At 41.7% G+C, this 16,825-nt stretch overlaps 1 protein-coding gene across 1 annotated transcript in view; it reads right to left on the reverse strand.

Moving 5' to 3' along the window:
- The window catches only part of ALK (ALK receptor tyrosine kinase), a 307,378-nt gene that overhangs the window by 24,159 nt on the left and 266,394 nt on the right, over positions 1-16,825 (reverse strand). Inside the window, exons 12-18 of the mRNA XM_085054627.1 lie at positions 11,353-11,515; positions 7,005-7,155; positions 4,551-4,682; positions 3,561-3,705; positions 2,615-2,797; positions 1,049-1,147; positions 216-368 (exon numbers count right to left, since the gene is read on the reverse strand). Coding sequence (XP_084910753.1) covers positions 216-368; positions 1,049-1,147; positions 2,615-2,797; positions 3,561-3,705; positions 4,551-4,682; positions 7,005-7,155; positions 11,353-11,515 — 1,026 coding nt within the window. The remainder of the gene's footprint in view (positions 1-215; positions 369-1,048; positions 1,148-2,614; positions 2,798-3,560; positions 3,706-4,550; positions 4,683-7,004; positions 7,156-11,352; positions 11,516-16,825) is intronic.

Below are 16,825 nucleotides of genomic sequence, written 5' to 3' on the forward strand. Positions count from 1 at the left end.
CGGCTGCTCAATTCCCAGTCCTCAGCACTGATGTGACTGTACTCTGGCAAAACAACCCTGCAGCATATACCAGCAGGAAAGAAGGTAACATTCAACTGAAGCCAGGTTTAAGAAAGATTGGATTGCTCTTTCAGGATGTCTCACAGTCCAAACCATAGCCTTTGGCTGTGCATTTTCTGTTCCACATGCTAGCAGTACCCCACACACCTACTTACCTATGCAAGACACACCATCCTCAGCCAGCTCTGTGCCTGGCTCACAAAAGCAAATGACTTTTTGAGTCTCAGGATCAACATGGCACTCGTCCATCTCACAGTGACTGCAGTTCAGGTGCAGCCTAATGTCCACCTCTCCGTGCCCCTCTGTCACTAGGGAGTGGATGAAGAAGCTGAATTAATGACTGTAAAGACCATTCTTAAAATTCCCTTGGCTCACCCTTTTCTTTCCTGGCCTTTATGCCCTCCAACTTCAAATAATGCAATGTTTTCAAAACTTTCTGGCTGAATCTTCAAAGCCAGAGTGAATCTGTATTTGAAAATACTTCTGGCTATTCGAAAGCAAACTTTTTTTTTAACAAGTACATTTTTTTGTTGTTTTCTGAACACATTGCAAACACATTAAAGACACTGACTTCTGGGAAAACACAGGTTGGAGTGGCAGTATTTATCACTCCCATGCACTTCTGGGCAGCACCTGTATGTTTTGCCAAGGGATGCTCTAAGGAACTTGCTTGTTAGTGAATAGTCAGGTGTTTTGTCTGTTTCTTTCCTAAAGTATCTGAGCTGTGAGGTTCTGTTATCACTTTCCTTGTCCAAAATTATTCTGTAAGCTGGTAGACTGTACTGTTGGGAGTGTTTCCTAATAGCCTTGATGTTCTCTCTCCCTTTTTTTTTCCTGCTGCTTCTGTCTATTCTCCACTGTACTTCAGACACTATCCTTCTGCCTCCTCATGTTCATGACACTGAGCTGTACCCAAAGGGTTGTAAAATGTCCTACTATTTTTAAAAGGAAATAAGCCCACGAGAAGACTTCTGACCAATATGAATACCTTTAAGTGCTGGAGTGTATAAAGTACCAATTGGATTAATAAAGGACACACCATCCTCCCCATCCATCTCTGGGTCATTGTCCACTGCAGCATTGCCACCTATGTCAAACCAGAAGTTACCTTAACAGACTGAGGCTCACTGGCAACAAAATACAACAGATAAACATGGCAACATGCATGAATTCAGCATATTTAGGGAGGCATCCAAATGAGAAAAGAGAAACATTAAAACATTTAATATATAGGGAATATTTAGCAAGTTATGGCATGAACCACTGGACTTTAGAACCTCAATTTAATAACAGAAGCTTGTGACAATCAATCTATTAGCTCTGTTTAGGTAGACTGCTGCAAACTAAGGCACAAACTTCATCTTTAACCACTTGGATGCTGTGAAACATAGAAGCCCTTCTTAAAATTTACATAGCCAAGAGACTGGAAAGTACCAGAACTCAAGGGCTAAGTTAGTAGCCTTGCTGATCAAGGTATGTACTGTGTCAGCAGAGGGAGTGAATGACCTGATATGCTTCCTTTTCTTTTTCACCCTGAAAGCAGGGTGGTCCACCAGGAGTGGGGACTGAAGGAATTGATAAGCTGCTCATTGTGCTTGAGCATATAGAACATACCAGAAGCAAAGTATGGGCAATAACAAAACAAAAATTAAAACCACAGTACAGGCCATATATTTTGTACTCCAAGCATGCAAAGATTCTCCCACTCCACCCCAAAATAGCTTTTTCCCTTTAATTGTCTTCAGTGAAATAAAAAGCATAATGTGAGTCATTCTGTTGGAAAAAGAAGCATTACACAGTAACATTGGTACAAAACATGCACTTAATCATTTAAACTCATTACTTCTTCTCAAGATTTCTAGTCTACTATATATTTAATTTAAGCTGTGGAGAACCAGGGGTTAAAGAGTCCACCACAGTGCAGATGGCTGCAGAAACTGTGGCCCAGGAGACTGTGGGTTAGTAGAGATCTAGAATCTGGCCCACACCAGTTGTAATCAACATAATGCCATCTGACAGCTGCCCTGAGACACAGGGGCACATGAAATTAGCTCCTTGTTAACTGAAGTCATATTAAGAGGGGTCCTGGCTGGCAGCCTGAGCCTCTGCCCCCAGAGACCACCTGAGCAAGACCAAGGCCCACCTGCAGCAGGGCAGAGAAGAAGCTGCATCTTTTTTCCCCGGCATAAAGCCTGGCTGCCAGTCTCCAGGACCAAAGTCCTCCAAACACAGGTGCTGGCAATGGGAGCACACAGCTATGGCTGCTCCTTCTCCAGCACTGTCACCCCAACGTGAAAGGCTCAGGAGTTGCAGCAGGATCTTAATGTCACATTTTGCAGAGCACAAAGCCAGGGCTGCAGCTGAAGGACTGACATCTGGCTCTTTGCTCAAAGACTAAATGCCATAAGTTACTCTCGTGCTAAAAAGGCAACACACAGACATACTAGTACATAACAATCAAATATGCTAGCTACAGGAGAATTATCATCAGCATTTCGCTGATCATTAGCACTAAAGGAGGGGAAGGGACACCTTGAACACGAAGCCACTTTACCTATATATCCTCCGCCTCCTCCACCTGAGGAGCACCCCCCTCCACCCCCTCCGAAACCCCCTCTTGTCTCCCACCCCCACTTCTTCATGGCCTGGGGGCAGGATCTTCCTCCAGTAGCACCTTCCAGCAAGGATTTTCCTGACCACAGGAAGGAAGTGTTATCATTCCAGCCACCTCCACCACCTGCAGTTGAGAGAAGAGAAAAGGCAAGGCTAGGGGTTACTTTTTGTGTAAAAAACACTGCAGAGATCTGCAGGACAAGCACCCGTTCAAAATACGTCGGCTGCAAGCCATCATCTGCACTTCTTTTTACCTAGCATACAAGGGCAAGTATTTTCTATGGAAAATGTAAAAAGACATCCCTACCTACTCTCCAACCACTTATTTCTGGTTTACAGAGCCTTCTCCTTCTCTTTGCCAAAAATACTTTTGAAAAAAACAATGTTCATTCTAAAGTAGAACAAAAGGAATTTAGTGACAGGGGTGTGAAAACACATCCCAGCCCCACTCTTCAACCAGCATACTCACCAGTGACTCACTTCAGTCGCTGAGTCCAAGGTCTCTTCACAGAGACTTCTAGCCAGAGTACAATTATGCTTTTTCTGCATAACCAGGGAAACTGTATGTCCACACAGCACGAAACAGTGCAGGGAGCAGGATGGCTACACTGGCACTGCAAACTCTTACATCAAAGCTCAAACAACTTTGTTTATGAGAGGTACTACATTATTTTGGGAGAGTGTTGCCATTGCTATGGCTATACCATCTCTGATACCCTTATTTACATCAAGGATCCAGCACTGTGGGTACCTTATATTTGCATCTGTTAAAATTCTATGTCCCCCCTGAACTGTGTTTTCATGAGTTTTGCCTCCTCTTCTTGTGAGGAGGAGTCTGGGGCTACTACATATTCAATGTTTTCTTAAAAGGAATAAACTTTCCTTACCTGCAGCTCCTGAATTTCCATTCAACCCTGGAATAGAGGAATCATTCTCCAGTCTTTCTGGATGGAAAGTGTCCGTTTTGGCCCTGTAGGCCCTGCCACCACCCCCTGCTGCAATTATCAAGGGGATCGGTTCTCCGTTCTCCATCTTAACAAATTCAGAAATAAAGGCAATGTTCAAACTGAGTCAGACATGCAAATGGAAGTTCAGACACATCATTATTACTGCATGCTGGCCCAAGCAGGTATCTAGTGCTGCTCAGCACTGCACATTACCATTGCATTATTTATGCACCCACACCCAGAAAATAAATGAATAGCACTAGTCCTACCAAGTCCTGCAACAGGAAACAGCAGTGTCAGCAGCTCTGTGAGTTGTATCTGCCATGGTGATGGCTCTTAGAAAATCTATAATGTCCCATGTGATGACTCTTATCAAATGAAAAGCTAAGGAGCACTGGTCTGTACAGTGCAACACAGTGTCTCCACTGGTAAAGAACTGCCTGACACCAGTGTTTGGAATGAGTACTATCTTAGCTAGCACAGGACAGGAAACATCAGTGATCTGTAGCTATGGGATTGCCAACAGAAAACATACAGGCTATCCTCAACTTTTTTTGCCAGACCAAATGTATAGCTCAAGTCTCATATTTTACAATGATAGAGTTGAATAATGTCCTGCAGAATTTGCCCTATGCTGCAGAATTATGCTTCAGCATCTCAGTTCTTATTGGGGAGAAAAAAAAAAAGCCCAATTGAACCCATTACGTTTGCAAAGAATACTCCAAGATACTGAAGCAATTGTGGCCATATTGCACAGCACTTTGAAGAGGTATGAAGGCCCAGCTCAGATCCCTACATGTCTCAAGCGGAATTTAAGGATGCCTGGATCTCACTTTGTGGACCCTGTCCATGAGGTGTATAAAGGATTTTTCAGAGGCAGGTGGCAGAATGTGTCCATGCTGAAGGTGCACATGCACTGTGTGTCCATACCTTAAATATGTAAGTGGCACCACCCCCGCCTCCACCTCCTCCTGCCCATTCATTGACACTTCTGTTCACACGAATCTCTTCTTCGATCACGTTGTTCTCTCCAATGCAGACTTTCTGGATAACATCATTAGTCTGCAAACAGAAGATCAGGTCTGAATTCAGGTAAGAAACCTCTGTGCCCTTGTACACTCAGAGTCCTCATGAGCCCTTCACCTTCCCAAAGGAAGAAATCGTTCTCCAGTGAAACTACACGAGCAGAAGCAAGTGAATGTTCTTCCAGAAGAATCTGGCTTTTTGCCTCAACCTTCATCAGAAGAATCTGTTGCCATTTTTAATTGAATTCTTTTGAAACAAGCTCAGTGCTGACACCTATTATTATGTAAAACAGCTCCATAAATTTTTAATGTACAAAATATAGCAGAAGTTGCTGCAAATATTTCCCAGCATTAACAGTCTGTATTTCTCAAGTGGTGGAAGGGAGTAGCTTGGCAATGATGTGCCTTGTCCCATGTCACACAACAAATGGCAGAGACATAGAGAGAACCCAAGTTTCTTTACCTCATTTCCAGTCCCCTGGTGGTTAGGGCCAAACAGCCAACATGCATCTCAGTTGATCTTAGTAGCAATTTTACTGTAATTACCAGTGCCAGCTAGTTCAAAGCCTACCAAAAGAGCAGCAATCCCACCTTTGATTGCAATCTTTACCTGATGTTAATGAAAATCCCTCACTAAAAACCCTCCATATTTCTGAGTTAGCATTTTTTTCCCTTCCATCAATTAACATCAAACATAATGAACTTCCAGTGTTAGGCAAATCCCTGAATTCACTAACTGATTTCAATCACAACATTAAACCATCATTTATACATACTTCAGGACTATGACCTAATTATCATTTTGGTTTAAAATTGGAACACTAAAGTACATGACAAGCAGGACCCTGCTGTGAGCATTTTCAAGTTGCAAGCTTTGCTTTTAGCTTATTTTACTTTACAGGTTTTGTCTCAGTAACACTATTTTGTTATATTGCACATACATTGCACACTGAACTTACTAAATCAGCAACATTTTTAGGGAAAAATGCACAAACATTTGTTATAGTAGGATTGACCTTCTGCTTCCTTGTACTTTCATGTATGTGTTTTCTTTTGGAAGAAGAACCTGATAAAAGCATACTCAAAATACAAATTATTGTTCTGACAACAAAATATGTCCGAAGTTGTGCCAGAGAACGAGTGGCATCTATTTTGTGTATGCAGACTTGCTTGAAGTACTAAACAGTCCTCCTTTCCCTATTTTCCCCCTCTCTTTAATTGATTTGGAGTTGGGTGGGAATGATTAATAAAATGACAAAGTCAATGACCCAAAGGAACCACTAGATTACAAAAAAAATAATCCTTCATGGCAAAGACATAACTGATTACAATCCAATCTAGTAAAAGTCCCCTCTACAAGTCAATGCAATCTCTTTGCCTCAATGAAAGAATTACATTAGCACTCAATAAATTCTCACTAAGATTACAGTGGCCTGCAATTTAATGAGCCCATACATTACACTCAGCTGGAATGTCCTAGTTAAAGACATTGGATAGACATTTGAGTTAGGCCATTTCTCTTTTCAAAAAGGCTTTATATTAATGGTTTGTTTGTAGATATGTTTAATTCTAGTTTTAACATTATTTACTTCAGCAGCCAGCCTTGAGAAGCCCTCTTACTTGTCTATATCCTTCAACCTTTCTCTGCTCTAACAGACTGCTAAGCTTTCATTTTTTGAATGCCAGCCATTAACAGCTGAGCAATGCACATCATTTTAATGTCCAGCTCAAACCTGTAAGTGAAATTCCATCAGATAATGCTTAGTTTGTTCCATAAGAGTGTCTTATTCCCCCATCTTCCTCCAAAGAATACTAACCAATTAATAAACCATTGTACACGCAAATAATGCCTATCTTTCTGTCAAGACATTTGCAGCAAGGGTTGGTTAGTAACACAAAAATCAGGACTGACCCAGCAACAATTAATTTGTCTTTCCTACTCCCATATGCAGCACAACCAAGCAGGCCCTGTGATGTGGGTGTTTCCAGAGGTGCAGAGTATATGATAATGGCAGGGCTGGGCTTAATGGTGGAGCAAGGGCAAAACCCTGCTATGTCAACCTTGCAGACTGATCTCCAGAGGAAAGGAAGGCAGAGGTGTCTTTTGTCTCCAAAGCCCCCCACAGGTGCTCTGAGATATGCAGATCAGTCAGGAAGCTGTTGTGTATTATCAACAGGGCCCAAATGTTGAAGTAAGCAGAGGGACATGGTGCTTCATCTTCTCATACTCTCCCAGTAAAACTATTCCTTCACTCCTATAACCCCAAACCCCTTGAGGACAACATTTTTCTGTGTGAAAAGACAAAACTCCATGGATTGGTAGAAAGGATGAGGGCAAAACAGAAAGGCAATCACTTACACTAGGACAAGCATCTTCTCCTTGCTGTCCCACCAAGATATACAGTGTGTCATCCTTCTGGAGGTCAAAAATTCCCAGCACAGACACACCGTGGGATCGCACCATGGTGTTCTTCCCTCCTTTCCCACCAGCAGCTCCATAGCCTGAGATGCTGCAAAAAAAAAGAAAACAAGATGCTGGTACCTGAGTTGTCACAGACAGGGGGAAGGCAGCACAAACCACTTCTGGGCGCTGAGCTTTTTGCACATCTGAACACAGTGTCACAGAGCTGTGCCCTGAAGACCTGACATTATAAATAAATCTAAGCCCAAAGCTTGAAGATTGGTTTTCTGCTCTGTTTGAATCTGTGAGCTTGGGCAGCTATAAAACTGAGTCTTTCACATTGATTCTTGGGCAAACACTGCTGAGAACAGAGTAAGCAAGTCCCTATGGTTTCCAGCTTTAATATATGAAACACATCTTGTTTCCCAGAAGGCACATCCTTGAGAAGTGTGCAGCAAGGAAGAGAAAGAACAGAAGCAGGAGAACTGGTAAAAACAGGACATATGGCTAAAGAGAACATTAAGCATGAGATTGACAGAGGGAGATTTGAGAAAGCAGACAGCATAACTGGTCCTGGTTGCATGGACCAGATGGAAAACAGCTCTCTTATTCCCAGGACCAGAGGAATACAGAACGAAGAGTAGACAGAGATGACACTACCTGCAGTAAACACGGAAGGCAAAAATTCCCTGGCCAAACTCATGGTGACCAGCAACATCTCCCTGTCTCCAGCCAGAAGTGGGCAGGTTACATACAGGCTGCTGCATTCTCAGTTAAGGCTCTGGGACTTTTATTTCAAGCAGTCAAGATTCAGAGGTACTTATTGTTGTTGATGTTCCCAAAAATTTGGCTGTAACACTGTGTAGCTCAGCTCCTCCCTCTCCCTTTCTAACAGTAGACATACTTAAAGCAGATTTTAGCAAAGGATTTCAAAGCACTTTTTAAAGATCATGATAAAACAAACATGTCTGCTGCAACAAAACACTGAGTTACTCAACTTTCTGAGCAAGTGAATGACGGTACAGCAACTCAGTTTAGACCTGAAATAAGCAGGTAATTCTCCACTGACATTAGTAGCTTTCCCTCTATTTCCATAAGAGCAAAATTCTACCTGGAGCACGTAACCAGGGACTGCAGGACTGAGAACTCAAAAATCGCTCTCGGCTTCCTACCAGGCACAGCATGGTTGCTCTGCTTTAACACCTCCTTTCCTCCAGCACCTGACTGCTCCTTGCCCAGCATAGTCCTGCCTGCAAACAGGGCTCATAAAGCATATTAGATCCTGGCAATATGATATGATTATGTTCATGCCACTGCTGATAACCAAAGCAATCAGTCCTCAGTTAGGCTGTACCAGAGCCAGCAGAAAAAGTGATGGACACAGCACTGGGCCACCCTGAACAGATGCTGCATGAATCTGAAGACTGAGATGATTTGCTGTAGAATTTTGCAATGGCTAATGAGGTGCACTACCAGGCACAGCAAGCTGGCAGGGCTAATTGGCTGCCAGTAGGGGCCATACTTTTCCATGTAAGAACAGATTTTGCATACAAGCAATGATGTCAGAAAGTTCAGGAAACCCAGTCTGGCCTCATTCAAAGACTGCAGACAAATAAAACCCAGTAGATTCAGGTGACAGTCATTCCCTATTCAAAATGGGTGTCACTACTTAAACAGTTGTCTTGACTTCAAACTTTAACTGGATGCCTTTCATTAGGAACAACTTTCTTTTACAGGAGGAATCCTTTTTATTATATTGGCTCTGAAGAAAGGTTTGGTCCACGCAGAGCAAGAACACAGAGTACCTTCCACTGTCTTCCTTCTTTTCTTTTACCATGACACTTGTAGGATCTGAAAAAGAAGCCCACACCTTCAGGAAGGATCAGGATGTCCAAAGTGCAAACCAGGCTGTGCAGGGCTGGAGAAAAATATGCACCATAACATCCAGGTTATGGGAAACACTGGAGCTAGTCTGGAGAGTATGATAAGATGTGGTACCTAGGCTGGCTGATTCGGAATTACACTTTTTTGCACTCTACTGGGCTGTGGTTTTGTGCCACCCTACATGAAAGGACCATAGAAAAAAAAGAGAGGACAGTAGAAGTGACAACAAATAGGGCACTCAGCAAAATAGACCAAAACCTCTTCCTTTAAAAATGAGAAGAAGTTGGATAATGGATGTGTAGTTGATTACACTTCACTTCTCTCATACTTGGTCATAGACCTAGATGACCAGACCTTCTGAACACTTAGAAGGAAATCTGGAACAAAAAATACTTTTTATAATGTTTAACTTCATTGTTATACAATGTGAAGTCCCATAGGAGCAAACCAGAGCATGTAAAACTCCAGTTTTCAAATGTGGGCACTACAGTGTGTGGCAGCCTACTCAGACCTTCACAGATGGTGGGGTTTTCTGGGTGTGGTTGGTTTGTGCTGGCAGAGTTTTGTGAAAAATTGAGCTGTCTATTTTAATAACGCATATCCTGCCTCGTGTTCACAAAATCAATATCCTTCTTGTGCAATTATCAGGAGTGTACATTACAGAGTGTAAAACACACTGATCTGGCATAACACCAGCTTTCTTGAGAGGCCAGCAGGAGGGTTTTCTCTCTGGCTCAGGTGTTTCAGCAATGCCCATCAGGAGAACTTACAGGACCCACACTGCAGCAGGACTGCAGGGCAGAGCTAAACACAGGCAGTGAGTCCAGACTCTGGGAGGCCCTGGAATTGATATTGCAACTTGACATTTTCCTAGGGCTATGCTATGCTGGTGGACTCTGCTGCCCCTCAAGCAGACCAGAATCAGGAAGACATCAAGTTAATTTAAGCCTACAATTGCCTCCTGCTTTCCCCAGGCTGTGAATTTTCTACTATAGCCTTAAGAGGTGCAGAAGTGAATGTCATCCATTTATATATATGTTATGCACGACATTATACATCTATTATCTGTAGAGAACCTAAAAGTCTGTTAGGTAATTTATAGGACTTAAATAGACAGGTCATCCCTGCAGGGCCCAGGGTTTGTATTGTGCAGCAAAAAATCAGCCTGCAGTTGCACAGGAATTCTGGCTCTTCTTGGACTCTGATATTAAAGAAGTGGCAGTGCTGTAAGCTTTTAGGCTGTTTTGCCTGTTCTTTTTTGGGCTGTACTTTATAACCATATTTACTGGATGCTGGTTCTGAAAAATTCTATTCACCTCAGGCAACTCCTTGTTGATGGCTGGGTAAAATATCATTAATGCATTTTGCATTACCATCAATCCTTGTAGTAATAGGCACTCAGGCAGAACTTGTGCCTAGCCTTGCCAGTTTCTCAAAACTGCTTTGCACTAGACCTCTGTTAGAGACTGACATCTAGCCTCAACATTAACTTTCTTTTTCAATATAAAGGAAAAAAAGAGAAGATGGGACTAAGCAATTTTAACTGAAATTTGTTCAAAGCCTTCAATGGAATGTTCTGTATTGAAATCCAAGATACTATCATTGGTTTCAATATGAAATGCTGCACAAAAAAAACCACCACTAGACAGTCACTGGTTCAAACTGACAGTTCTGCTTACAAAGTGATGCATGTAAGAGCTTCACGTTACCATTCAGATGCAGTGAACTACTCTTCGATTGTACTTCTTTCCCCAGCAAGAGCAAAAAGAAAAAATGATTGGTGAAAATCTGATTAAGTAGCATTGAACCGTATCTGATCATCTCTCTTTGAAAATAACTCCACAGGGGGATTTAACTGTTAGAGCCCTCAGTATCACAGAGCCTACCATTTATGTGGCTGGCTTCCAAAATCAATTCTACAGTGGTAAGCCAGGCTCACAGGCTCAACTTGCCGTGTCTAGATTCCAAAAAGTGAAGATGCTGAGCAGAGGTTGGTGCAAGCTGTCCTGTAAGAAATGCTGACACATGATTGTGCTTTCCATGCCAGGTGAAGAGTGGGAAAGACTCATTCTGATCCCAGAGCTCAATAAATGACATATGGGAAATGTATTCCTCTTAGTCTAGGTAAGTGAAAATTCTTCATTTTCAGCTACTGATAGAATTGTCCCAGCCTGCAACCTCTAATAGTTTAGGCCAAAGATCTGCCTCAGAAAGTTTCTTCTCTTTCACCACAAAAGTTGCATCTTCCAGGGAACAAATCTGTGACTGGAGAGGCTGGAAATCACAGGCTCAGTGGGAAGTAAAAACCCAGTAGATGTGGCCAACTTCTGAACGTAATGCTTCAAAAATACCTAGCATGTATCTGCAGCTTGGGTATTTTCAAACACAGATACATTACAACAGTCAGAGAAAGTTCCCTTACCTGTATGTGTTGGTTGCTGGTACTCTCCAGATCTGAATGCCTTGGAGAATCCCTTCAGCTCCCACCACCACTCTGAGCTTGGAGTTCCTGTAGGCATCATTGCACTGGCTCTGTGTGGGGCCATAGGGTCCACTGGCACCACAGGTTGTGAATAACCAGTGATCTGAAAGGAGGACATATGCAAAGCATGACCCCAACCTCCAAAGATCAGGTAGTTGCTCTGCTCTTTATCTGCTCTGCTTGTCGGATCAAGAGCAGAATTTGGCCCTGAGGTTTTAAGCAGAACAAATACAGAATTCCTTTAAAAAACTCATAGATTTGTGTATCTCCGTAACTGATAGCTTTTTACCAGCATGTCCTGAAAGCTATGAAAATAATAAACACAGTTTTACTTTTTCTAAGGCTCAAAAAGGCACAGAGTGGAGAAAAATGCAACAGAGGCCACCCATTTTCAGGCTCCACTCTCTGGGCTGTTAACGGCTCATTCATAATCTAAGGCTGGCACATTCTAGCCCCTTCAGTTTTTAGAGACATTTGGTTATTGAATTTATTTTAAATGGGAAAGTAATTGTTAATTAGATAAAAAAACCTGTAAACACAATATCATCACAGTGATTAAAACATAACAATAGATTAATTGCATTTTGAATAACTATTTGCTCACAGGAGACTCAAATTAAGCTTCAGAAGGAAAAACACCTGACTGAGGCCTGTAAAACAAGCATCCAGCTCTGCATTTTCTAGGCTAGATCTGTGGGTGTAAATCAATGCCTCGTTATTACAGCTATTTTTATCAATTGGAAGTACTAGCCCTTACAAATAGATTTCTAGAATGAAGCTTTGCTAATTTCTATCTCAAAAAAATCTAATTTTTAAAATTTGAATACATGATAGTGAAAATTACATCCTTTTTCTTAAAGATTCATTTTAGGGGCAGTGCAGTCCCAAGACCACAATGCTTTTGTAAAACCCACCTTAACCTATTTTCTAGTGTATCAAGAAGTACTTAATATATAATCAAAACAAAGATGAAGATGGTAAAAGTGGACTAAGCATTTTTGGTGAATATGGCATGATTTCTCAATCATACTTATTAATAATCTGATATATACAATCTAATAAACTCCATTAGGTAGTTCTACAGCCATTAATGAAACACAGATTTGAAACACACTGAAAGAATGCTTTTTCTATAAATTTTGTTGGTCCAGTCAGCCTTCCATACAGCCTTCTCAAAGGGCACCATTTTCCCACCAGCTTCCATAGAAGCAATGCCACACATGCAGACTCCTTCAGCAGGAGTATGACTCCTTCAGCTAATAATTATTAGCTCAGATAATTAGCTCAGATAGTAGAGCATTAGTTGGACTTAATGTCCAGGAATTGGACTCAATGATCCTTGTGGGTTCCTTCCAACTCAGGATGTTCTATGATTAGCCTAATCTGCGTCTCGGAATTCAGAGCTATTGTTTAAGCTGGTATCATCTAGAAATGATGGTCTGCATATATCTGGATGAGAGAGGCTAGAAGTTCTACCATTTCTGCTACTGGAGGGGTTCAACCTCCAGAAATACAAGAAAACACATTAGCTTAACCAGAAAAAAATCTTAACTACCTTTTCACAAACTAATTCTGAAGCTGAGCTAAATGCCTTCTTATAAAACAAGTTCAGTGAATGAAATGGATAAAATAATTTGGCAGGACTTTAAGAAATAAAGTGACTGGTATTTCTGAAAAACAGTGGTAATACAGTGTTGTGCAAAACTACCACTCTTTAAGAAAACTTCCCAATCTAAGTACTGCTGATAGAATAATCGCTTCTTACTGAAAAATCTATACCACCCCTCCTCAAAACTCCCCTGCAAGGGTTCTCTACAGATTTTGCCATTGTTACTTGTTTCATTCACATACTTATTTCACTTATTTCTCCAGTCCCTCTGGAGTGGGTGGAAATAGTCTTAAAATTATTAGCTAGCAAATGGAAAAATTCCCCTCTACTCCTTTGCCTCCAATGTAACCCTTCCAAACCCCCAAAACAACAGGGAAGGGGGTAAAGGCACCTAAGGAAGCAAAGTCTAGAAGTTACTAAAGCAAAACGCTTCAGTAGCTCTGGTATCAACAGTCTCGCACCAGAAGTTACTCATGTTTATCCTTGGAAAACCCATCTCAAAACTAAAGTGAAATCTCACAGTAACTGGAAGATGAGAGACTCATTCTGTCAGCTATCACAATGATTTAACATTGCAATACCCCAGTGGGCTTAGCCACCTGCACTGAAACATATGTTTAGTAAAGCAGGCAGGTAAGTGGAACAATAAGAAGCCATTTTGATGTCTCCAGTGAAATATCAAACATGTTCCCAAAGGTAGATGCTGGTGACCTTCGAGGAGACAATAAGCCCAAAACATGAGAGAATCAAAATGGCAAACTGGAAGTGATAAAACCTAAGACAGACCACAGCATGTGCACACTGCTGCTACGGTTAAAATTTACATTTCTGATTTAGTCCCTTGAAATAAAACTTGTTCCTTTGGTATCTGCTTACCTGACCTTGGCAAACTTATCTCTAGGCAATTCCAACAGTAACACGCAGCACAGCTGGACCTGAAACTGGCTGCTCTTGGCTCCCACTGGGTTCCAGGGACAGGGGATCAATGAACTACATCTTATTTCAAAATGCTTTGAAATGGCTCTCTGGTTTCTCAAAAGCCCTTGTGGAACAGAAGGAGAATGTCCTTCTGCTGCAACCATTATGCCTTCAGCCTTTGAACTGAAGCAACCAGAACATCTCTTATGTTTTTGGCCTTTAGGGTAGACTAGAGGGGCTCACTTCCAGTGCAGATGCAATATCAGGGCAAGGGCAAACAATGCTAGTAATTTAAGATTCGTCTGTCTGCACTAAGTTCTCAGAATCTGGCTTTTAAGAGCTTGAGAAGATGGGGAATAAAAAAACCACAGATATGTTATGCCAGGGAGTATGATGTAAGGAACCTGGAGATGACTGCACAGAGGAGGTGCTATCTTGGATTTCAAAAGAGGTCCTCTTGTAAAGAACACAGTGGTGTATACAAGATTGTCTGTAAAGTCTCCTAGGCTCTGCAGCTGCTGCAGCCAGTGCTAGCAAGAATATTTACTTGCTTTATTCAGGTAGATGGTAGACAAGAACAGGAAAATATGTGTTTCAGAACTAGCAGAGCTGGGTAGTGACCTTTGCCAAAAACATTCCAGGAAGGAAGTCTGGCCCAAGTGAAGCCCATGGGGAGATGCACCTGATTTAAACCAGCAGGGATTTTAGTAAAACCTACAGCCAGGTGTTGCACGATCTCCTCGTTTGTCATTGCTGCATTGATGTGCAAACAGCCCTCCTCCTGTTTATAAATACTGGAAGCCAGACCAACATGGAACAGCTTTGTCACTGAATTGAATGGGACATAATATGACACAGGAAGAAGTTGCCCCTCTTTTCAACATAATTAGGACAGATGGGTCTTAGTTATAATTCTGGATACAGACTCAAATCCCTGCACTTCCCCCTCCTCCTCTCTCATGTTTCACAAAGCCAACCCTCAGTGTACAGATATAACAGCAACCCAACATCTGAAACCACAAACCCAGGAGCAAAACAGAGTACTGCCTGCCTTAATAACCCACCACTTCTTTTTTAAAAGTAAGATTTCACTCCCTGCAAAGTATTGATTTTCTCTTGATTCTAGAAATGACTGCAGCATGTCTTATAAGCTCAGAGAGAGCATTTCTACGGGTTGCTGCATGCCACAGCAGTTTACAGTAATTCAGTTTGAAGCATTATTTTGATCTCCAAAGACTAAAGCAACAGCACTAAATCGAAAATCCTTAAGCAGCTTGGTGAGAAGCATAGATTTTTTCCATCTGTGAATAACTGTGTTCTGTCACGCAGTGCACAGCACATCCCTCCTTCCTTCTGCAGTGTGCAGCAGGATAATGGTGCCAGCACCTCACACTTAGACCAGGGGAAAAACAGCAGGACTCTCCAAGCTAAACCTCCCCAAAAAACCTAGCAGATTGTGAAAGTTTGCCCAGCTTCAAACAAGTTAGAGCTTCCCAGTTTCCAGAAACAGCTGAGCATTCCCATGACAAAAAAACAACAGGTAGTTTAATGTAGAGTACCTATATATTCTTCCACTGGTAGCTGCAAGATGCTACCTGGGTTTAAAAAATAGAAATTTCTGCTAGAGGTGAGGAAAAAAAAAAAGTGGAGATCACAGTGAGATTCCGATTGGGGTATAACATTTTAGTGAATAAGTTATATATCAATTCAATTTGGCAGAATCACCCCTTTTAAAAGAAACATGGCAGAGGAAACATTAAGTTTCTGCCTGTTTCTACCCACTCACTTGCCCCCCTCAGGCTCCCTGGCAAGCTCCCCAACACATTGGCAAAGTCCCAGAAGCAACATTTTGCAAAAACTGACATTTTGGCTCCATTAGAACAATTAATTTTTTTTTCCTTTTATAACATTTCTTTTCATATTGAATTTACTGATTGATATATTTACACACACAGTCACTCATCCTTTTACACAGCAGAAATTCTAGGTTTCACACAGTTTGTCTAGATACAGGAAATGCACAGCAATCAAGGTGCTGGATTTCAGCCACAGCAAAAGGGGAGTGATGTCCTGCTCTTGGAAAACAAAATGAACAAAACCCCACAAGACTTAAAATGACTAATCTGTTTGAAGCTCTGATACTACTTGCAGCCTGAGGCAATGCTGCTGCAGGCACTGCTGTAAATAACAACTAGCAACACTGAAGAGAAAACAGTGGAGCAAAGCCTAAGGCACATTTATACTTCTAACATAGAAAGCAATTTCATTGGCACATGTACAGCACACAAACTCCATGCCACAAAACAGAAAGAGGCATTTTGGCTATACCTCAAGGGCCTAAATGTATTAACTGGCATTTGTTAAATAGAGCTGGTTTGAACCTAGTTTAAACTCATTCCCAACCAAAACTTGAGTGATTTGAGAAAATTGCCAACCAAGAACCATGGCATTTGGCTTATTTTGGAACCTAGAGTAACATGCTAGTGAAATGCATCAGCGCTTTAAAACAATGTGTAGACAGTTTGTGGAACTTGCTGCCACAACCACTATGCAGACCAAAAGGCTATTCCTAATTCAAATAGAGTATAAAACCACATTAATAAGGGCTATAAAGTCTCATGCTTTGGGGGCATAAGAACCCAGTGGCTAAACTTCTGAAGGCAATTAATTCTTCCTCAGAGAGTTCATTTTGCCTCTTCTTCTCATGCAAATATATTTAAGCTTGATGCCATGAACAAGGGGAATGTTTGCTTCATCTATTTGTAAAAGCTTCCTTAAGTTTCCCTTGCAATATTTGGCCAATATGGGAAATCAGAGGCTTACAGGAAACTGCCCACCTTAATCTTCACTAACATTTGGCTGCCACTGGCACCATGGGCTGTGTGG

This window comes from Lichenostomus cassidix, chromosome 3 (assembly GCF_008360975.1).
Source record: "Lichenostomus cassidix isolate B80296 chromosome 3, HeHo_3.0, whole genome shotgun sequence".
Classification (NCBI taxonomy): Eukaryota; Metazoa; Chordata; class Aves; order Passeriformes; family Meliphagidae; genus Lichenostomus; species Lichenostomus cassidix.